General features: G+C 34.2%; 1 protein-coding gene across 1 annotated transcript; it reads left to right on the top strand.

Moving 5' to 3' along the window:
• Positions 1-2,333: 2,333 nt before the first annotated feature.
• BBS5 (Bardet-Biedl syndrome 5) lies at positions 2,334-20,635 on the top strand. Its single transcript, XM_004674567.2, has 12 exons — positions 2,334-2,426; positions 4,496-4,578; positions 6,284-6,349; positions 7,002-7,051; positions 7,184-7,311; positions 10,060-10,195; positions 13,125-13,220; positions 15,370-15,432; positions 17,001-17,135; positions 19,317-19,400; positions 20,316-20,339; positions 20,490-20,635. Exons 1-12 carry the CDS (start codon positions 2,368-2,370, stop codon positions 20,589-20,591), a joined length of 1,026 nt encoding a protein of 341 aa, XP_004674624.1. The 5' UTR covers positions 2,334-2,367; the 3' UTR covers positions 20,592-20,635.
• Positions 20,636-22,250: the final 1,615 nt, after the last annotated feature.

The raw sequence follows: 22,250 nt of genomic DNA, 5'->3' as shown, positions 1-22,250 counted from the left end.
TTTTTTTTTTTTAAAGAACTCAGGCTTTTGAAGCTTAGGGAAGAAACATTAAAGAATTAAAGAACAGTGAATGGAACTTAGAGGATTCACTCAGAAGTAACTGGTTTGGTTTTAACTTAACCAGACTGAGGTCAATAGGCTAATGACATAGCAGAGAGATCTGTTTCCTTTGTAAGTTGTAGCATCAAAACACCAGAACTGCAATTGTTATAAAGAGAACTAGGTAGCCTAACAGGAATACATGAGGTGACTGATGAGTACATAGCTTTCCTCTCTTCTCCATTCTGGCCTTCATTTTTCCCTTCAAAGCTGGGATTTAACTTCTCTGCCAACCTTTTACAATAAGCATCAATTTAAAAAACCTGAATAAGAACACATCTACTTTGAGAGTGGTACATTAAGAAAATGAACATCTTTTAAAGCATGGCATAATACTCTTCCTAAAAGCTTATATTCATTGCTGAAATGTCAGCCACAAGTTGAGAATTTTGGTATGCCATCCATTGCATGAGCAGTATGTGCCTTTTCTGTAAAAAAAGAAAAAGCACTGTTTCTTAATACATCTTTTATGATGTCTAACAACTCATCCCATAGAATATCCTGTACATAAGCCATAATGTTTCATTTTATTTTGCCTAAGTTTAAAATGATTCCACAACTTCATGGAAAGAAAATCTTTGTTCAGCAAAGGGTACTATAAATTCAACATTTCAGTATGCAGATTAAGTATTTTAAAATAAAAGTTCTTAAAATCACATTAAAACCCTCTTTTATATTTTAAGTTTGTGGAGTGCTTAAGTTTCCTAAGTACTCAGAAGCTTGTGATAAGTATTTATTGATTCTCTTCACACAAAAAGTAAGGAAATGATCAAACTTAAGTAGTAACTATTTCTTGCTTGGTGTCAGTATTTTAGTAGTTGGACATGGGAATTTGCCTCTATGGGCAATAACTTTGTTTTGAAATAGAAATGGTTTAAAATAGAAATGTATTTTAGTCAGCGTTGATTGCCACCTAATTGAACAGAGTAAGCATTTACACTGAATTGTATTTTATGTTTTAGAATAGATTTTAGGTTTTCTTTTTTTTAATCTTAAGGTTATAAAATACATCTTGGCTTATGGAATATCTTCCCAATACTCCCATCATACAGTGCTGGGACAGGCACAAAAGAATAACTAGAGACATTTCTTTTCAAAAAAGGGAAAATGGAAAATAAAGATGAGCCACTGCTATATAACAATTCTGACATCCATTTAAGCAAATATTGGATTTTAATATATCATGCTTCTCAGTTCTGTCTTGGGGCACTTGGGTTTGTACTTAAAGTCATCCTTGCATTTTCATGAAAGGTAGCACACGTTTGCAGGTGAGTAATTTTATCACCCTGCTTTCTGACAGTAGGATTTTGTTGGGTCTAACAGCTTCTTACATTAAGTACACCACTCTTGATTCCAGCATTTGCATTACTTTTACATTGTTGCAAAACAAATTTAGCAGCTTAAAACAAAACAAAAGCATTTATATCCCTGGTTCTGTAGATCAGAGGTCCCAGCATAACTTACCCGGGTTTTCTGCTTAGGATCACACCAGGCTGCAATCCAGGCATCTCCTGGGGCTAAATCCACATTTGAAGTTTTAATGGGGAAAAGATCCACTTTCAAGTTCATTCAAGAGCTCCGAGGGTCCCCAAATGACACTGGAGACAACTTATTAAAAGAATTATCATGCGTTGAGAGAAGGAAGGCATTTTCATTCAAAAAGCACTGAGGTGCCTACTCTGTGGTACTGTTTAAAGTTAACTGGGTAGATCAGACCCTGTCCTCAAGGTGCTTACACTAGAGCCACATTAAGTTCCAGGGCCGGCTCAGTTGACGTTAGAGCTGAGTCTTAAGTGACAAAGGACTATTCAAAGACCTGGGGAAACAAAAAGTTCCAAGCCAAGCAAGGGGATCCCCTTGAAGAGTATGAAGCAGAAGCAAAGCATGCAGCTCGAGTGCAACATAACGGGCAAAGTTAAGATTTGGGGATGTTCAGTTTAACTTTCTTGTCTTCTCTGTGTAGAGAAATGGAGGAGTGGGTTTAAGGACGTCGGTTTGAAAGCGAGGAAGGTCCCATAGAAGTCAAACACACACCCCACTGCCGGGTCCGCCAGGCTTCTTCGAGCCGCAGAATCCAGCCTCGCGCCTCAGAGCCTCTCAGTGACGTCACAGTGCGGAGGAACGCGCACGCGCTCTCTCAAAGAAACTTGAGTCTCGGCGCCCACCGTACACGTCCGGATAGCGGCAGCCCGTTGCCTTGGAGCCAGGGACACGCCTCTCTGCTGCTGCTCCTACAGCGGAAAGCGCCGGCCACAGGCCTCCATTGACATGTCGGTGCTCGACGCACTTTGGGAGGACCGGGATGTCCGCTTCGACGTGTCTTCGCAGTGAGTTGCAGATTCCCCTGGGACCTGAGCCTGTAGAGGGAGGGGGTCGCAGCGCGACTTCTGGACACGCGGGTGGAGCCTGCGCTACTACATACAGTTCAAGGCCCGTGAGTGGATGGCCAGAGGTTTTCTCCAGACTGACCCGGTCCCTACGGCCCTCGCCCCGGCCCGGATGCATCTAGATTGCCCTTTTGGTCCCTTAAGATCTTTAAAACTTTGGGGAGGAGGAAACTGAACCTTAGCTTGACAGGGACCGACCAGGTCTGGGGCTCCCAGTACGTCCTAGTGAACCTGAGCTGTCAGTTTCATACCAGAGGAGGCTGAAGCACGGGCTCAGGAACCAGGTTACTAAAGCTGTATCTGAAATAACACATATTATATGCGATTAGAAAAACGACTCACCACTCTAAACCTGAATTTCCCCGTCTGTAAAATAAGGGATGTGGGATAAAGCATTCTCCAAAATTCCTCATCAGACAGACTTTATTTCCAGGGTACGCTTCATCAAGCTACTTATATAAATTACCAGCAGTAAGAAGGAACCCCCCTTTTTTGGAGCCTCTCAAACAGAAGCTCTAACTTTGGAAAAAAATTATGCTTTAAAGAGAGAATAATTAGGATCCTCCCGCACCCAGTTCCACGGAAAAAAATCTCCATTAGGGCTGTTTAAAGTTGGGAAATAGGAAAGCTTACGTTTTGGGGTCAGTGGCATAGAGTTTAAATCACGTATGATCCCTATAAATAGAATCTCCTTATTTGGAAAATAAATTTTTGATTAATTTTCCAGACTCAGTTGTAAGGAATGCTTAATACTGAAATGGTCTTAGGTCCTTTATGAAGTTATGAGCAAGGGGATTTATAAAATTATAAACCATAGTTATATATTGCATGTATTCTAACGTTTTCTATTATTTTCAGAAGATTCTTAATCCAGAGATCTATCATGAAAATTTCAGTTTATAAAAGACTTATCAAATGTTTACCATTTATCAAAGAGTTACTATGCTGATAGCTGGAGATACAAAAATAATAGCAAATGCTATCCCCCATTCTAATGCAGGAGATTTATGCATAGATGATTAATTATAAAACGAGTGGTAAATACCACCCTGAAAAACCAAAAGGTGGGGAATCATAGAAACAGAACAGTTCACTCTGTTTGGAGAAGCCCTCAAAGAAGATTTGGTTGAGTCCTTTGTAGATAGGAGAATATTCCACGTCAGGGTAGATAGGAGAATATTCCAAAAAGAAGAAAAGATGGAAAGAAAAATAAACATCAAAAGTTGTGTTAGAGGTATAAACGTCATTGGTTAGAAGATAGGTCCTGGCAGGTAGATGATGGAGGTACATATAGATTATTTGGATTGGGAAAAGTTTTGCTGTGGCTTTTGGTTTCATCTTTTAAGCAATAGAATGACATGAAAGGTGTCTAAGAAGTGATGTGATAATACTGTATTTTCAGTAGGTAATTGAGTTCTCTCCAGAGAATGTGCTAGATGGTCCTACCACATATTGCGCTACTTTGGTTTTCTGACATTTTACAATGTATTTTATCTATCAGCAAACTATTCTTCATTCTTTATTTTCTTTTGTCTCCTTTATCTGTTTTTTTTTATCAAATCTTAATGATGCTTTACCTCATTCCTTCCATAAACATTTTACTTTCTTTCCTTTACTCAGACTCCTCTAGAGGTTCTTTGCTGTCCAAAGGTTAAGGTTCTCCATAATCTGGTTCTTCCTTACTTAGCCACTATATATATATCTCACTGCCTCTTAGTATGGACCTTCTCATTTTCTCTTATTTCCTTTTTCTAGTTTTTAATCATTGTTTCTTCTTTTTTTCTTATTTCTCCAAATCCTGCCTGTTCCAATTCTGGTTTATTCAATATGTACCTGATTATGCCAGGTCCCATCTCTGGGTTCTTTTAGTTTTTAGCAACCTTATTTTCAAATGCATGAGCATTTGGTATGGTATCATTTATACTTTTGACTGTTTTATATGCATATGTGTTGAATTGTAGGCAGGTATAGTTGTTGCTATAAAATTAAAGCCTTTACATTTTTTTTAGACAAATGAAAACAAGACCTGGAGAAGTCCTTATTGATTGTTTAGATTCAATTGAAGACACCAAAGGAAATAATGGGGATAGGGGTGAGTATGTCTTATGTTTTGTATTTCTGGTTTAAGTTACAAATGTTAAGGAATATTACTAGAGAATAAGATAGGAAACAACATCCTATGTAAATGTAGTTATGAGAAGAGGAAAGTTAAAGTCAACATAAAACTTTTCTCAGATGTAAACTGATAAAAGGGTAGATATTAAATCTGTAGTGACAAAATAGATGTTCCCCCTTAAACTTTGATCCTTTATTATGTCCTGATTTCTGACATTAGTTGTACCCAATATAACTGTTAAAAATCCAGGCGCCCTTATGAATGGCCCATGACCTTTGTCTCTGCACTCCCACAAAAATAATATGGGATACTGGAACATAAGTAGGCTATAACTGTGCTCTCTGTATTTGTCTTCCAACTGCCTTTCTTCTTGTGTCACTATTTCCATTTGTGATTTTAGATCCAGCATGCTACTCCACGCTTTTCCCTGTTCCCTGGGAAGATTCTTGTATAGTCTACATCAAAAGGCCCCTTGTGTATTCTATCTTCCCTAGAAGAGCAATAGCAGAAGATCCAAGGAGACAGGAGAGTGAGGCCTGGGTGTTTATCTCCCTGGTTTCCTCTCAAGGAGGTGCCCTGTAGAAGTGTCTTTCCAAGTTTGGTTAACTGCCTGCTATCCTTGTGCCTCTGAGCCTGGGTGGTAGCATATCTACTGCATTCTCTTAGGTTCCTGACATCCCACCCAAAAGTCCTTTTGTAAGTAAACTTCAATTATCTAACTTGAGTATGCCACTGTATGGACCTTGACTGATAGGTGAAATGTTTACTTCTCTGTGATCTGTGAAATTTACACTGGATTATTTATTACTTGTCAAGCATATCATATATTTTCCACATTTTCTCATGAGAATATATTTCCTCTGTTTTTGGAAACTCCACTCTATCTCACCTCAGTATTACTACAAACTTTGTTCCTCTTACTTTAGATACCCAGCTATAGGTTACTCAAAAGAATTCTGTGGTTATAATTTGTTGGAGAAAATGTGTTAAACAGAATTAAATTTGTTTTAGCATTTTAGCATATCTCAAAGCTATCCCAAGATGCTTATTATAAGTCTCTAAGATATATAGTTTACCATACTCAGATTTACCTGACTGTTTTTTTCTTGGAGCATTTATAGAGACTAGAAATAGAGACTACTCCACAAAGGCACGTTTTGAAAAATGACGTTTATTTAACTTTGTATTTCAGTGTAAGAATATCAGTCTGGTGCTAAGAGTGAAAAGGATAAAGCCTTAAGTAGACCTCATAACTTCTTAAGTAGAACAGGCCATAACTTCACAGAAGCAAAAAAGTTTGCTCACAGCAAAACTGAGTATATGAGTATATATTAAATGAGAATTACTTAAATGAGTGTGTATATAAATGAGTTCATTGAGGAGTATGATTTCAGTGAATTTGTAATTGCCATCAGTTTTAAGTAAAAAAAAAAACCTGTAGTCAGTGAATACTAGTATTCCTGGTATAACCCTCAAATTTTTACATCTGGAATTCTGAATTGTGTGTTGCATACCTAACATAAGAAGGATATATGCAATAAATATTTTCAATTAATAATTATATAAAAGTCATCTATGGATTTTGCTGCTGATACTGGATCAGAAGTTCCATGTATACTTCATTCTGTTGTAAAAATGGGCCCTTCCTTAAGGTAACCTATTTTTGTTTGTTTGTTTTTAGGTAGACTCTTGGTGACAAATTTAAGAATTATCTGGCACTCTTTGGCATTACCCAGAGTCAATCTTTGTAAGTATCTTTAATAACTAACACTAAAAAACTTTTTGTCATGTAAACTTGCATAGTGTTTTTGATATTAAAAAAAAGCTATGGCATGAAATATGTGGAAAACTTAAATTGATAAAATCTTCACAGACAAGCCACAGGCTGCACCATATGCAAAGAAATGTTTTTCAGTCTTGTCATGTTTTCTCTTGGAAATATATAAACTAAGTGCTTTTAAATTGATTTTTTTGTTTTTTTTTTTTTTACTTATCTTTGACAACTTCCTATAACCTGTTTCAAATTATCCCAAAAAACAGAGATCTAAACTCTATTAAAAGTATAACCATTCATTGTGCTAAATTATGTTTCACTTATCTTTTTTAATTATCTTAATTTATCCAGCCAGACTTTTTATCTTGACATAGTGGTGCTGAAATTTTTCAGGAAATAATACTGCAGAAGTTTTAGAAACACAAACTTATTTTTTCCATGTTGAGAATGTTCAGAGGTAAAATTTCCAATTCTTTTAATTATGTAATTTTAATTTGAAGTTGTTTTAAAAGTTGTGGCTTTTATATATATATTTAATTTCTTAAACTGAAAAAGTTATGTGAGTGTAGTTTTTTTCTCAATTTATTATATCATGTTCTTTAAATTCTTTGCTTTTCAATTTTAGCTATTGGTTACAACTGCATATTGAATATTACAACAAGGACTGCTAACTCTGTAAGTTTGAAAAATCTTATTGAAATATATATGTAGCAAAGAAGCATGAGTTATATGAGGTTGATGTATGTTTTTACTGTGATGGGGAATTGCTCTTAAAATCTGAAGTTTTAAATAAATTTGTCCTTACAGAAATTACGAGGCCAAACAGAAGCTCTTTACATACTAACAAAATGTAACAGTTCTCGTTTTGAGTTTATATTTACAAATTTGGTTCCTGGAAGTCCTAGACTTTTTACTTCAGTTATTGCAGTACACAGGTATGGTAATGCTTGATGTTTATGGATTATTTTATATTTTTAAGGTAATTCTATGAAATAAAGGTTTAACAAAGTTTAGAAGTGTGATGCTATCTTCCTCCAATCTCTATTACAGATGCCCTAATGATATTTAAACACACTGTGCTATCATTTAATAGCTACTTTGTAGGCATATTTATAAGGCCCATAAGTACACTGAAATTTAATAAATACTTCTATCATTTAATAGCTACTTTGTAGGCATATTGATAATGCCCAATAAGTACATTGAAATTTAATAAATACTTCTATAGAACATTCTATCTAAATAGCTACCAGTATATTTAATAGTGAAATAAGAATTCATTCAATGTAGATAGCCAAGTTCAGTCAATCAATTAAAAAGATTTGTTTTCTGGCCCTCCCTGGTGGCGCAGCGGGTTAAAGCACAACACTGAGAAGCTAAAGCCACTTCCGCATGAGTTCGATTCCCACCTGCCCCGGAGGTGACCACATGGCGTGGCAGACCTCTCCTGACCCGCCCACTGCTCCCCTCAGCAGTGTACTTCATAGATCTGCCTGTTCTGCTCCCCACTCTGTCTCTGGTGAAGCCTCTCGCCGCCCCTGCACCTCTGACCTGTACCCCAGTCTATATGCATAAATAAATAAATCTTTAAAAAAAAAAAAGATTTGTTTTCTATCAAAAGACATATTTGGGGGTGTTTTTGTTTATATTTTCATTTGAATTTCTTTTATAGGGGTTGAACTTTTTTCATATTTTTTGGCTCTAATTTTTTTATGTTTCTTTTATATGATCCCTCTGTCATATATGTTGCAACTTAGGTATAATTCAGTTAAGTTTATCATTTTACAGTTTGATATGTTTATTCACAAGTTTGTACAGCTGTCACTTCTGCCCTATTCCAGAATATTTCCATCAGGCCAAAACGAAATTCCCCTAGTTCCCTAATAACTCTGGAAATCACTGACCTACTTTCTGTCACTATGGATTTGCTTATTCCAGACATTTCATATAAGTAGCATTATACATTTCGTGGTCTTTTAAGTCCGCCAGCTTTTACTTCCATAATGAATTCAGAGTTCACCTATGGTGTAACATGTATCAATATGTCATTTTTTTTAACTGAATAATATTCCATTATATAGATACGTATTTTATTTATCCATTCATTAGTTGATAGACATTTGAATGATTTCTACTTTTTAGCTATTGTGAATATTAGTGGTATGAACATTGTATAAATTTTTTTAGCTTCCTTGGACATCTATTCCTAAACCATAGATCTTTAGTTCATTTTACTTACAGAGGCTATATGAAGTGAAATACTTTAAATGGAGAATGAAGGGGGCATGGAAAATCCTTTTCTTAAATAGTATGAAAATGTTATGTTTCCCTTACATTTACAGCATAGTTTCCTTTTCTCCCACTGGTTAATTAGTGATGATAAAAGCTCTAAAAGAAATTAATATTTACAAACAAATGTTCCATTCACATTGAAGGTTAACTAAAGTGAAAACAAGAAATTTAGCAAAGAATGTTAAAGTTTTTATAAATGACTTCTTAATATAAAGCTATTCAGACTTAAAAAAAACAACTCTAGTTCTATTAAATGGATAAATTAGCTTACATTTTTGGAAATAAATTAGAGTTAACCAAAAGGTAATAAAAATTTTCTTTTGTATTGCTACAAATGGAGTGAAGACAGAGTTATAGGAAATTTACACACACACACAGGTACATACAATCTCCTAGAATGCCTTTGAAATTGGTATAGATTCATTTTCATTTTCTGGCATAGAAGTAGGTATGAACATAATGTTTTCAGATTGAGGTGAGAAAAGTAGTATGTCTCCTGTTTATGTCAAAGTGATAGCCAGGCCTTTGACAAACAGAAATAAAGCATTTTGATAAGAAAGAAAATTTTTTACATATAATATGTGCACGCATTGGTTTTCAGCTTAGAAGTGTTTCCTATTGTTTATGCTATGTGATATATATTGCCTTAAGAATTAGATATCTAAAAAAGGTTACTGAAATAAAATATGTAAATATTACACTAAAACAACAAAGTCTGCAAAAGGCTGTAATCACCAGTTTTATATATATGCTTATGTATAAACACATACCATATATATGTGGTATATGTATACATACATACAATGGAAAACTACTCAGCTATTAAAAATAAATAAATAAATAAAAACAAGGATAAAATGTGGCCATTTGTGACAACATATATGAACCTAGAAGGAGATTATTCTAAGTGAAATAAATCAGTCAGAGAAAGAGAAATACCATATATTTTCATCCTTAATAATAAATATATATCCTTAATATAAAGCAACAGAGTAAATGAACAAACAAAAACAAGTGCTTAAATGCAGAAAACAGATTGGTGGTTATAAGAAGGAAAGGGGATTGGGAGATAAGTGAAATGAGCAAAGGGCTCAAGTGTATAGTGATAAGCAATACTTTTGTTGGTGATCGTGATATTTATGGATTAGAATTCCAGTGCTGTACACTTGAAACTTACATAATTTTATAAACCAGTGTTACCCCAAATTTTTATTTTTGAAAGACTAATGAACAAATCTTACCAAAATGAAAAAGCATTATAATTTAATAATTATTTGAATGGTATTCATAATGATGTACTAACAATTGTATATTTTAGTAAGTAAGTAACCATAACCTAGGAAATCCATGTTTTCATTTTGGGTTAGTCTTTTGTTTCTTCTTTTTTACAGAGCATATGAAACTTCTAAAATGTACCGTGATTTTAAATTGAGAAGTGCACTAATTCAAAATAAGCAACTAAGGTTATTACCACAAGAACATGTATATGATAAAATCAATGGAGTATGGAATTTATCCAGTGATCAGGTATTGTGCAAAGAAATAATGGAACTTTTAGGGTAGTACTTTGGTAATCATTTTTTCTACTCATCCTTGGGTTTGTATGTTCACTGAATTCTTAATTGTTAAAATTAGCATTACACCTTTTAATAAGTTAACAGTAATACTTGATATAAAACAAGGCTCTGATTTTTCAGGTTTTCCTGGTTTATGCTTTGCTTAAGCAATATTTTTCTATATAGAATGTACAGCAGGAATGGACGTTAGAGATCATCTAGTTTGGTCTCGTTTCATCTAGAAATGAAAAACTGAGGCCCCACCTGACTTCACACATCTTGTTAGTCCCATAGCCATGTCTCCTCCCTCTACTTTATTACCTTCAAACTTTTGATAACTTAATTTACACTGATGAAGGGGAGCTATAGATAGTCAGCAAACATATAATTAATGTGGTGACTCCTATATCAATTTCTGTAACTTTTCATTTGCTCTTGAAATTATGACCAGTCAAAACGTGTAAGTAACTAATAGTTGGAAGAGTAACTGGTCAATTTCTAGAGAGAAATTTATTTCTTACTAAGAATAGGTTCCAGCATTGTATGTGTTACAACCTATATTAGACTGATACTGTGATAAAGCTACAGCATTCGAATAAAGAATTTATCATACTTACCTGCAGGGAAAACACCAGGATCATGAATAAAGAACTTATTGCTAAACACTAAATCATCATCTTTGCTGATTTGCATAAACTTTGCTCATTTAAAAAGTTATACCTTTGATAAAGGTACAGTAGGATAGACAACTCACATCTGAATAACTCCTTATAAGGAGTGACTAGATTTTTTTCTATAAAGTATCAAATGGTAAATATTTTAAGATTTGCAGACTGTACAGTTTTTATCTTCTCAGTCTCACCAATTGTACTATGAAACCAGCTATAGACAAGTTGTAAGCAAGTGAGCGTGATTGTTTTAATAAGGCTTTATTATGGACACTGAAATTTGAACTTAATAAGATCGTCATTTGTCGTGAAATACTGTTCTTTTGACTTTTTTCAACCATATGAAAATGTAAAAATTATTGCTGGCTTGTGGGCCATACAAAAGGCAGTAGCAGGCCAGGTTTGGCCCATGGACCATAGTTTACCCATCTTTGCTTCAGATCATAGCTTATGTCACTTTCAGAAAGCTTCCTTCTTTGTGTTCCTTATGCAAAAAGTACTTAATTACTACTGCAAATGATTACTGCTCTAAAATATAGAGCTTTTCTATACCCCCATGTGAGATTGTAGCCTGTATACAGTTAAAAGTGGAGTGGGCCTCCCCAGTGGCACAAGAAGTTAAAATGCACCACTGTGTAGCTATCTGTAGCCATTGCAGCACCAGTTCAATCCCAAGCGAAGAAGCTGACCCACATGGCATATCAGACTTCTCCTGTCTCATCCATTGCTCCCCTTAGCAGTGTATTTCAGTCAATCTACTTGTTCTGTTTCCCACTCTGTCTCTGGTGAATCATCATCTCACTCCCCATGCCCCTGACTGGTACCCCAGAACTTTGTATGCATAAAAAAATAAATCTTGAAAAAAATAAAAAAGAGTGGAGTTACTCTGTCCATGTTAGATCCTTAACACCTAGCATTATTTATTAGTTAGGATGTTCTAAGTTTATCATTTTATTGAAAATTTACAGGTTATTGTTAGCTAATATTTATTGAAATATAACAAAATAAGTAAAATATGTCCTATTATTTTTAAGTACGGGATTTTTGCAAGTTGTTTTCTGTTTCTAAATTAAGAGGAAACAACAAGAAAGAATTATTCTTTGTAAAGATAGATTTATTGCTCAGTGGGACATGGTCCGGAAATATGGGGACTAGTTATAAAAATGTCTTACAATGGGCCCTCCTGGTGGCACAGCGGGTTAAAAGCACTGCATTGAGAAGCTAAAGCCACTTCCACATGAGTTCGATTCCCGCCTGCCCCGGAGGTGACCACATGGCGTGGCAGACCTCTCCTGACCCGCCCGCTGCTCCCCTCAGCAGTGTACTTCGTCGATCTGCCTGTTCTGCTCCCCACTCTTTCTCTGGTGAAGCCTCTCACCGCCCCTGAGCCTCTGGCCTGTACCCTAGTTCTGTATGTACAAATAAATAAATCTTTAAAAAAAAAGTCTTACAATGTGAGAATAAATTAAATTAACAATTAACACATTAACAAATATAATTGGGAGTTATGTGGCCTTTTCTGATACCTCAAATCACTTGTATCTGATATGGGTTGGGGGAAAAGTAAAAGGTAAAGAATATTCCTCTGGTTATAGTAGTAAGGGAGAAGTGGGAGTAGGGGTGGATAATGATAAATGATAGCGGCAAATAATTTTGGTGGCCTATCATCTGGAAGTTTTGTATAGGCTACTTAACTACCATATTGAAGCAATTTTTGAGCAGATCAATGTTGAGGTGCCACATAACAAGAGGATAGTTTTAATGTATTGTTATTGTAAAAGTACCATAAAATATCTCCCATGTTCTGATGGAAGTTATCATACATGTTTTTTTTTCTCTATAACCGTCTTACCTTGAGTTATCTCACATTTTGAAAAATAGTCTTGTAGACTTGTAAGAACAGTTATTCTGTGCCAGACACTGTGCTGAGGACTTTATGTGTGTTATTTAGTCATATTTCCATTTTACATTTGACACAGTGTACCAGGAAATTTGCCCACAGTCAGACAGCTGGGGAGTGTTGAGATTGTATTGATTAGTGCGCAGGCTTCAGTTATCTAATTGTACTGCCCTTGTCGGCTAATGAAAGAGGAAGTCATTAATAATGCCATAAGACTCAAGAATGCTATTTTCTGATATGGTGGTAATCAGAATTATTCTAATGTTTAGAAATGAAGGAATAAATATCAAAGAAATGGTTGTTGTTATGTCTCTCACTACTCTCTTTTACAGGGAAATTTAGGAACTTTTTTTATTACCAATGTGAGAATTGTGTGGCATGCAAATATGAACGACAGTTTCAATGTCAGTATACCTTATCTGCAAATTGTAAGTACATATATTTTGGTGATTTTTTTTTATTTCATACAATAAACTTATTGTTTATTTCACAATGAATTCAAAAGTTTAAGTTCAAAAGATAAACAGTTCTCTTTCCCTTCAGAATAGCATCTGTTCATCGAAATAACATTTGGTTTCATTCAGTATTAGCACTGTTGCTTGAATTATGTTTTACTTAAATTACTCTCCACAGACCTCACTCATTCACACATGTTCACAGCACACACATGCTGTGTGAATTTCATAATAAGATAAATATTTTATAATAAAATTATTTTATATGCTCTGAAAATTTATAATAAAAATTAGCTGCATCTGAGACCAGTTTGCTTTGGGAGCAAATAAAAGTGGTTCTTTTTCCTTCTTTGTTGCTATTGTAAGTGTGTAAGTCAATGAAACAAATAGTAAACTGAACTGAAGAATTTTATTGTCTACTGAAATATATATATATATATTTATAGTACTCTAGTGCAAATTAGATGTAACATAAAAATAGTCATTGAAAATCCTGGGAGATTGTCCAATGATTATCATCCTTCAAAGAGGATAGAAGTAGTCTCAAGACTAAGCAGTTGAGTAAATACAATGTATGTGGTATCTGGAAAACTTATTTTATAAAGAGACCTCCTGGCCTTTGAGAAGAATTTTTTGCAAAATATTTCCAAACCTTTGTTTCACTAAATTGCTTGACTTCTGAGTTACTTTAAAGACATCAGATCATTCATTTGCCATATATTGCACACAGTCATACACAATCATGAAAATCTCATATGAACCAGTACACAGTTTGTACCATCTAGGAACTTTCAGTGTAGTAAAACCACACAATAAGCAGAAAATTTTAGAAACCTAATAGGAATTATTTCTGATATCTAAAGAAATTTAAGAACTTAAAAATCATGGCTAGAAAGATATAACAGAAACTAATTTAGTGTTGTTTCTTCATTGCTGTTTCATATAACATTTACATGTACTGTAGGGTGCCTAACTCATCCTCTGTTGTGCTGAATAATTACTGAGTAGTAAACAATTTAGTGCTTTCTGTTCTTCAAATAGGATACTTTCTGTTATTTAAGAATACTGTTGCCAAGTATGATCTCTGGCAGGAATTTAGCCTAGCCGACAAACTGCAATCTGATAGCTTCACAGTCTGTCACTGCAAAAGTCATATTCTAACTTCAGCTCACAGCCTTAGCCCTGACCCCACTCCTATAGATAGACAGATTTCCCATAGTCACCCAGTTAGATTGCCAAATGGCAGTGTTCTGTTATTCTCAGTTGGGACTGTGTGTATACATAGTAAGGTATGAAGTAGTAGAGCGGCCAGATTTCTAAAATAAGTATATATTTAGTCTTCCCTCCTCTCTCCCTTTCCCTCCTTCCTTTATCTTTCTCAGTAGCTCTCAACTTTAAGTGCCCTTCACCAACAAATTACCCTGGGCTTTTGTTCTGCTGGTCATAATGTTAGACCCTCCAGGGTTCTCAGTAACTCCTCCAGCAAGTACATTTTGTGTCATGTACTACAAAGTCCTGTCTATCACTGTGCTCCTGTTCTACCCAGTCACTGGTGTCACTGCTCATTTCCTGCTAGCCACGCTTAATTCTGTCACATTTTCCTATTAATGTTAATTATATTTGACCTGTTCCAGTCTCCCTTTGATGCCCATCACTTGTTTATTTTTTTAAGTAGATGGGATGGTGGTTCTTTAATAGGTTCTTTTATTAACATTTACATTGTAAGGAACAGAAAGCACATGTGACTTTTTAAAAAGTAAACCCATTTTTAGGACTCAAAAAAGGCACTGGCTGTCCAGAGTTAAATGAAGATTATTTGCCTTTCATTTAAAATATTTAGAAAAGTTGTTGACTTTCTACAATTTGGGGTTCCTTGAGTCAGATAATGTACATATTTCAGAGAGGTCTCCTTTGTATTATCTCATAAGTTTGCCACCTGGTTCCAGTATGAAAATTTTTATTTATTTGATCTCTGTGGCAGTGTGATAGCGAAAAAAGGGAGAATTCTGTTCATTATTCTGAAAAGCAGTTAATGTATAAAACTTTAAAAACTTGTGTAAACGAATCACTATTATCAGATAATAAAACCTGCAATTTTTTTCTTTTTTTATTTTACATCAAGCGTTCAATAAAGATTAGAGATTCAAAATTTGGTTTAGCTCTTGTCATAGAAAGCTCTCAGCAGGTAAGATACTTTGTTTTTATTAATCTCTAATAATCTTTTAAAAAGTATATTTTTACTTTTATTTATATAGTAACTATTTCACACCCAAGAATATTCACTATATGAATTTATGAGAAGAGTTGGAGATAACAGTTATTGTCCCTATTGTAAGAATCTTGCTTGTGTTTTGTTGTTGTTGTTGTTGTTGCACAGACGTAATCTTTCTTATTGGGATTATCACATTTTGGTAACAGATATGATTCAGATTTATTAACATCATAGTTATGTAATAATACTGTAGTTTTCTTAAATAGAAAACAGACTGTCAAGCAGTTAACTCTACCACATTAGCATCCACAGGTTAAAAATTAATGTTTCACCCAACATTACGCACCCTGGGTTGATCTTGACTGAACCTAACTAGAGCTGCTTCACATCCCTAGGTTGTCACTTTTAGTGACAGTCAAGTCACTCTACTTTCATGCAGTATGCAAGCTATCACATGGTTACTATTTTTTCCCCATTTTACAGCCAAGGAAACTGAGCCTTGGAGAAGTTAGGAACCTTGCTCATGGTCTCACAACTAGTAAGTGTGGGGCTAGGATTTAATTCCAGTTTTGACTAATTCATAAGATTGTCTTTGAGAAGCAAATATATATACAGATATATAAAGATTTTGTTTAAGATTATATATTTGCATAAGATTATATATTTGCATATACAGGTTACACTGTATCTAATTATAACTGCTGTGCTCCCATTATGCCAGATTTTACAGAAATACATTTAAACAAAATAGTTATAAAATTACTTCTAACTTTAAATATGACTATTTTTCAGCCTATTGGTTAATAGCTATCATTTATTGAGTGTTTACTATCTTCCAGGGGTACTACCATATATACATTATCTTAATACAATAACCTAATAAGCATTTGATGATTAGCAAATTGAAGCTTAGAAAGACCAAAGAAAGTAATTTTCCTAGCATCATATAAAAATCAATTAAAAATGCGATTTAAATCCAAAAGATTAAGCTTTCAACCCAAAGCACATGCTCTTACCACATACAATAGATGACTTAATTTTTAACACTCTTCTCCAAAAACCTGCCATGGGCAGGTTTATTCCCTAATTCTTCAAGAAGGTAGCCTCAGATATGCCATTCCCTTTCTTCTTTTAATTACAATTTATTCTTTTTCAAGCCTAACTTAAGAAATGCTTAGTTCCCTTAGCCTTCACAGTCTATAGTGTATTTTTTAAATCTTGAAATGCCATGTTTTTACATTTACAGATAAAATTATGTGAGATCTGAATATGCTTCAAAATAATCCTGGGGGCTTGGGGAAACCCAGAGAGTGGAAAACTGTAGCTAGAATGGAATTGGCCATTTGTTCTGACTAAAGCTTGGTATTGGCTACATAGAAGTTCGTTGTACTCTTCTGTTTCTGTATATGCTTGAAGTTTAATCTAAAATTCAGTTTACATATTGTGCTCTGAAATAAGAACACTTAGAACTATAGTTCATTGTGTACCATAAGTACCATTGCTCATACTTCCTTTTTGCTTTTCATTATTTTTTCTTGTAGAGTGGAGGATATGTTCTTGGCTTTAAAATAGATCCTATAGAAAAACTGCAAGAATCAGTTAAGGAAATTAATTCACTTCACAAAGTCTATTCTGCCAGTCCAATATTTGGAGTCGATTATGAGATGGAAGAAAAGGTAGCTTTTATACATTTGTATAAAATATAAAGATATTGTGGACATTTTAATTTTAAACTGTGTTCAAAATGGTGAGTACATAAACTTAAACTCTGCTCAGTAACCAAGGCCCCTGGACCATCACTAATTTGCCTACCTTCCATTGTCTTGTTGACTGCTTCGCCTTCATTCTTGCCCTTAGCAGGTGAGCAGCGTAGCCAGGGATGGCGCCACATGCAGGACTCCCCTGATGCAGACAGACCTGAGTCTTTCATTTTGTCAGCTTTATTTTTACTTCCTCTTCCCTTAATAGCTACCTAAAATATTACTTTTTTTAATCCCTTATTCCACTTACTTGTGTGCTTGCTTGCTTGGTTGCTTTATTTTTGGTAACACTGACCTCTGTCTTCCATGGTAAATAATGACCATGTAAATAGAAGCTTTGTCTGCTTTCTTTTTCTTTTAAGATTTATTTATTTATGCATACAAGACTATGTATGCATACAGGCTAGAGATGCAGGGGTCTGAGAAGATTCACCATAGACAAAGTGCAAAGCAAAGCAGGCAGATCAACTGAAACACGCTGCTGAGAGAAGGCAGTGGGTGAGACAGAAGAGGTCTGCTGTGTTTATGTGGATCACCTCCCTTGCCTGGGATCGAACTCATGCTGCAGTGGCTTCGGATAGCTTCATAGTGCTTAGACTTAACCCCTTATGCCATCAGGGAAGCCCTATTCTGTTTTCTTTAATCGTTTTATCTCCAGGAATCAAAACCAGCACACACATAGGTTTTTCATGACTATTCATAGTTGTTGAATGACTGTACTGCACCTACTGTTTGCCATTCAAGAACTTTATATGTTTCAGCTCATTTAATTCTTCCAACATTACAAAGAATGTCATTATTATAATCCTTACTTCATAGTTAAAGGAAACTGAGAATTAGGTTAAATTCTTGTAGACAGTCACATGCTCTGAGCCATATTTACAACGTTTTATCCCCAGATCAGGAGATCAGACAACTCCTGATCAAGCATACTTCTGCCCTCCTTCCTCCCTTATTACCTACCTACAAATAAAGTTTAGATTCTTTGAGCTAAGTATTAGACTTTCAGTAGACTCCACCTTGTCTGCACAGCTGGAGGGTTTAGTTGTGCAGCCTGTGCACTACCCAACTCTAGAGAACATTGTTCACATAGATTTTAGTGGAATGATTCTTCCAGGAATTGTTGAATACAGTTGCATTTTTTAGCACCTTCAATCCCATGGGATTCTTAGTTATGATCATACTGGTCTATTTATTCACCAATTCTTCAGCCATATCCTTTCTCACCTTTGCTGACTATGATTTTCTTTCTGGGAATAGTTTCTTTGCCCTAATCAAATTTTGAAAATTAACTTCATCCTAATTGGCTTTGATCACACATCAACCTTTTCTTTTAGAAAGTTTCTGGGATTCACAAGTCAGAAGTTGTGCTGTCAAAAGTTCACAGTCTTTCATTATATAAATACTGTATGTGTTACAGCTCTTTTGCTATAACCAAGCATATGATACTAATATTTGATAATATTTGACCACTATTGACTAACACAAATAATGATTTTTTTTAATATGGGTCATGGGTCACTCTAATATTTTGTTATGTGTAGCTGAGTTTATCTTTCCACTCCCACTAGATTATAAATCCTTGGTGTGTAAGGGCAGGGACTTTATACCCTTGGTTCTGCTAGCATAGTCCCTAATATAACAGATACTCAAATAACTGAAAAACAGCTTTGCCTTTAGAATAGTGCAAATAATAGTTCTTTTATTTTTCACAAATTAAATTCAATGACTATTTTTTGAGGAAAATTGAAAATTTGCTGTTATACAAAGTTCTTTTTAACTATGTGAAAGAAAATCAAAAGTTCCATGGTTTTTTTCCCCATAAGGATAACATATTAAATATGTATAAATTTCCCATCTTAATCCTTTGATTATAGTAACTTCAGATTTTAAAGCTTATGCTTAACTGACTCATTTTATTACTTAAGTTAGTTTTAATAGACTAACTTAAGTTTTAAGCAGTGATTTTTATAGGACTTGACTAGTCAGTTTGTAATTGTGTTATCCTTTTATATTTACAATTCTCAGAACACATTTACAAGCATTATTTGTTTAATAAAGATTCTTTGCTGCACCTTAACACCTACTCATTTTTAGCCACAGCCTCTTGAAGCTCTGACAGTTGAACAAATTCAAGATGATGTAGAAATTGACTCCGATGATCACACAGACGCTTTTGTGGTGAGCATCACAAAGGAAAACCACTACAATGATGATGTTTTTATCTGAGTTATGTTTAGTTAAATGATGGGCTTAAGTATGTAGATCATACAACTTGAGATCTTTTAAGAGCATCTTAAATGTGAATGGAGGTGAAATTTTTTAAGTTTTTAAGGGAGTTTGTGGATATGTGAGATTACTTTTAAATTGCCAAACAACACTGTTACTTAAAGGATTTCAGATATGTGGGAAATTTTTTCATACTTTAAAAATAGGAGGACATGTTAAACATTATAGCTACATCAATTTAAAAATCTATGCACTCCATTTTTAATCCTTGAGACAGGCTTCCTTTCAATTTATAGATATATTATTTTTATAAACCTTTCTGTTTTCAATTTTGTATTTTTTTAATACAAAAAAAATAATAATGTTATCTATGTACTCTGGCCTATGAACCTGGTCAGAATACCTTGCTGGGGACAAATATTTTTTAAACAAGTGTGAAATTATACAAAATGTTTCATTACAAGCTACTATCTAAAACAGTGTGCATTTGGTAACACAATGAAAGGATTTTTTGGCCCACGTTTTCTTCTAATCCAAAAGTAGGACTAACAGTCCTAGTTTCTAAGTCATTCTATCTCCTTTTTCAGGTTAACAATGCTACACATTATTTGTGACACATTAAATGAAAAGCACATTTTTTTAGAGCTCGAAGCATAACTTTTGTAGACAATAATAACTGACAGAAGAAGTAAATTCTGCAACCAGCATTGTGTAAAGAATGATGAAAAAAAACTACAAAGTACATAGGAACAGAATGTAAAACACATTTAGTTACAGAAATGTTCTGTAAATTACCTTAGTGAAGCTAAATAGCTTAGTTCACTGATCTATTATAATATGTGAAATACAATTTTATTTGTCTTACAGGCTTATTTTGCTGATAGCAATAAGGTAAGGAAATTTTGCCTAGAGTATATGAAAAAAACTTTCTATCATCCATCATTCACACACTTATGTGAAACCAATTTCTTTTTTTTTCTTCTTCTTCTTCTTCCTTGCCACCTTCTCTATTCCCATCTCATCCTCTTATCTCCCTAAAAGCAACAAGACCGTGAACCTGTGTTTTCAGAAGAACTGGGGCTTGCAATAGAGAAATTGAAGGATGGACTCACCCTGCAGGGACTTTGGGAAGTAATGAGTTGATCTTGAGTTGAGCTGGATTTCTATTTAAAGAGAACTCAAGATTAGAGATACTAGTCAGACACCTGTTATAAGACATGGAATAGTTTTTACATCCATGGAAAAGTTTTTAAGAAAGAGTTTTTTAATAATTAAGGGAAAACTCACTTATCTAAGATTTTACTGCCAGTTTTCTGAAATTATATTTAAAGTTGCAATTGAAATATATCCAGTTTGTAAATATGTTTATTTTGTACCTAATAATTGTAAATTGTTGGTCTGTGGATATTAAATGTCTGTTATCATGTTGGGTTTAATAAAGAACTTATGCAGCACCATTTAATGTTTTGAAAGTATTATTTTTTTGGAGTAATCAAAATGCTCATTTATTAGTTATAAAATTTTGATTTCAGTATATTATCATAGAACTCCAAATGTAGCCAACTCTAATAAATGATGACCCTTGTCATTTCTTTTGGTAAACAGTTCTGTAAAAATTAAAAATTATAGCTAACTGTAGTGTATCAACCCCTATGTAGAGATTTGGGTACTATTTTGTAAATAATTTCAATACTATTTTGGCAAGAAATAGTATTTAAATATTTTTAAATAGATGTAAATAACTAGATTAATTAATGATTTTCTCCTTATAACTTCTTTGAAGTTTTCAAAATAAGGGGATTGTTTTCTGATGTCTTGATTAGGTAAGATTTGGTGATCGCTCTGACATCAGACTTTCTTCTTTTTTTTTTTTTGCCATTGTTTTGTTATAAGAAACATTGTAAGGAAACTTTGTCAAATTATTGAAATTAGCCAATGGAGTCTTCTTTCTTTATTGGGAAAGAAGTGTATGGAAACATGTAAAATAAGATGAAACACTAGGTGTTACCATAGATACACAGTAAAACTAAGTGGTAATCCAAATTAGTAAAAAATCAATGAATAAAAGTTATACATTGGTTTTATTATTCATTTAAATAAGAAAGGATTTCTACATTTTAAAGTGATGGTAATTATAATAACCTATTTGGGATAGCAGGAGGTTGTTTGGAAAATGTATACATATCACAAAACGTCCCCAGGAATAGTGTTTTATTTTATTAAGCAAAAGAGATTTTATAAAATTGCCAACTAGTGAGGAATAATTTCAAGTGTCATATCATGGTGTTGGCATCTGACTCATTAATCTTTTCAAATGTTAGGTGTTACTTGTAAAGCGAAATGAGTCATTTATTGTTTAAACAAGTGAGCAGCTGTTAGTTTTTTCTAGTACGTTAAAACCTTTAGTGGCATCTATAAATGGAAAAGGAGTCAATGAGCTCTTCTTTCAGCTGTTGTAGCAACAGTACCATTGACTTCACAGTGATGTAAAGTCAGAGAAAAAACCTTGACTAATGGATAGACACCTCAAAGTTTAAAAATATGTAATTAACCTGATGAGGGGGCATTCACTCGACAGACATCTATGGTGCACCCACAAGGTCCTGATCAATGGTATGCAGCAAAAAACAAAAAACCCCTGTGTTATGGAGCTTATATTCTTTGGGGCATGTTTTGGAACACCAGCTTTGGACATAACAGCATTTCTACAGCCCCACTGAACTTAGAAAATATCTCCTCATTTTGTAATAAATGCAATCATGAAGAGGTATATGGTACTATTTATAAACAAAGAACTTTTCC

The sequence above is a fragment of the Condylura cristata genome, unplaced genomic scaffold (genome assembly GCF_000260355.1).
Source record: "Condylura cristata isolate star-nosed mole 26May11 unplaced genomic scaffold, ConCri1.0 scaffold00002, whole genome shotgun sequence".
Lineage (NCBI taxonomy): Eukaryota > Metazoa > Chordata > Mammalia > Eulipotyphla > Talpidae > Condylura > Condylura cristata.
This window is presented reverse-complemented; position numbering and strand designations above follow the sequence as displayed.

Excerpts from the sequence above, each read along its gene's own strand:
- BBS5 (XM_004674567.2), top strand. The coding sequence starts at position 2,368 with ATGTCGGTGCTCGACGCACTTTGGGAGGACCGGGATGTCCGCTTCGAC. Across the intron at positions 2,427-4,495 it reads CGCTTCGACGTGTCTTCGCA|ACAAATGAAAACAAGACCTG; the intron begins GTGAGTTGCAGA and ends CATTTTTTTTAG. Across the intron at positions 17,136-19,316 it reads ATTATGAGATGGAAGAAAAG|CCACAGCCTCTTGAAGCTCT; the intron begins GTAGCTTTTATA and ends ACTCATTTTTAG.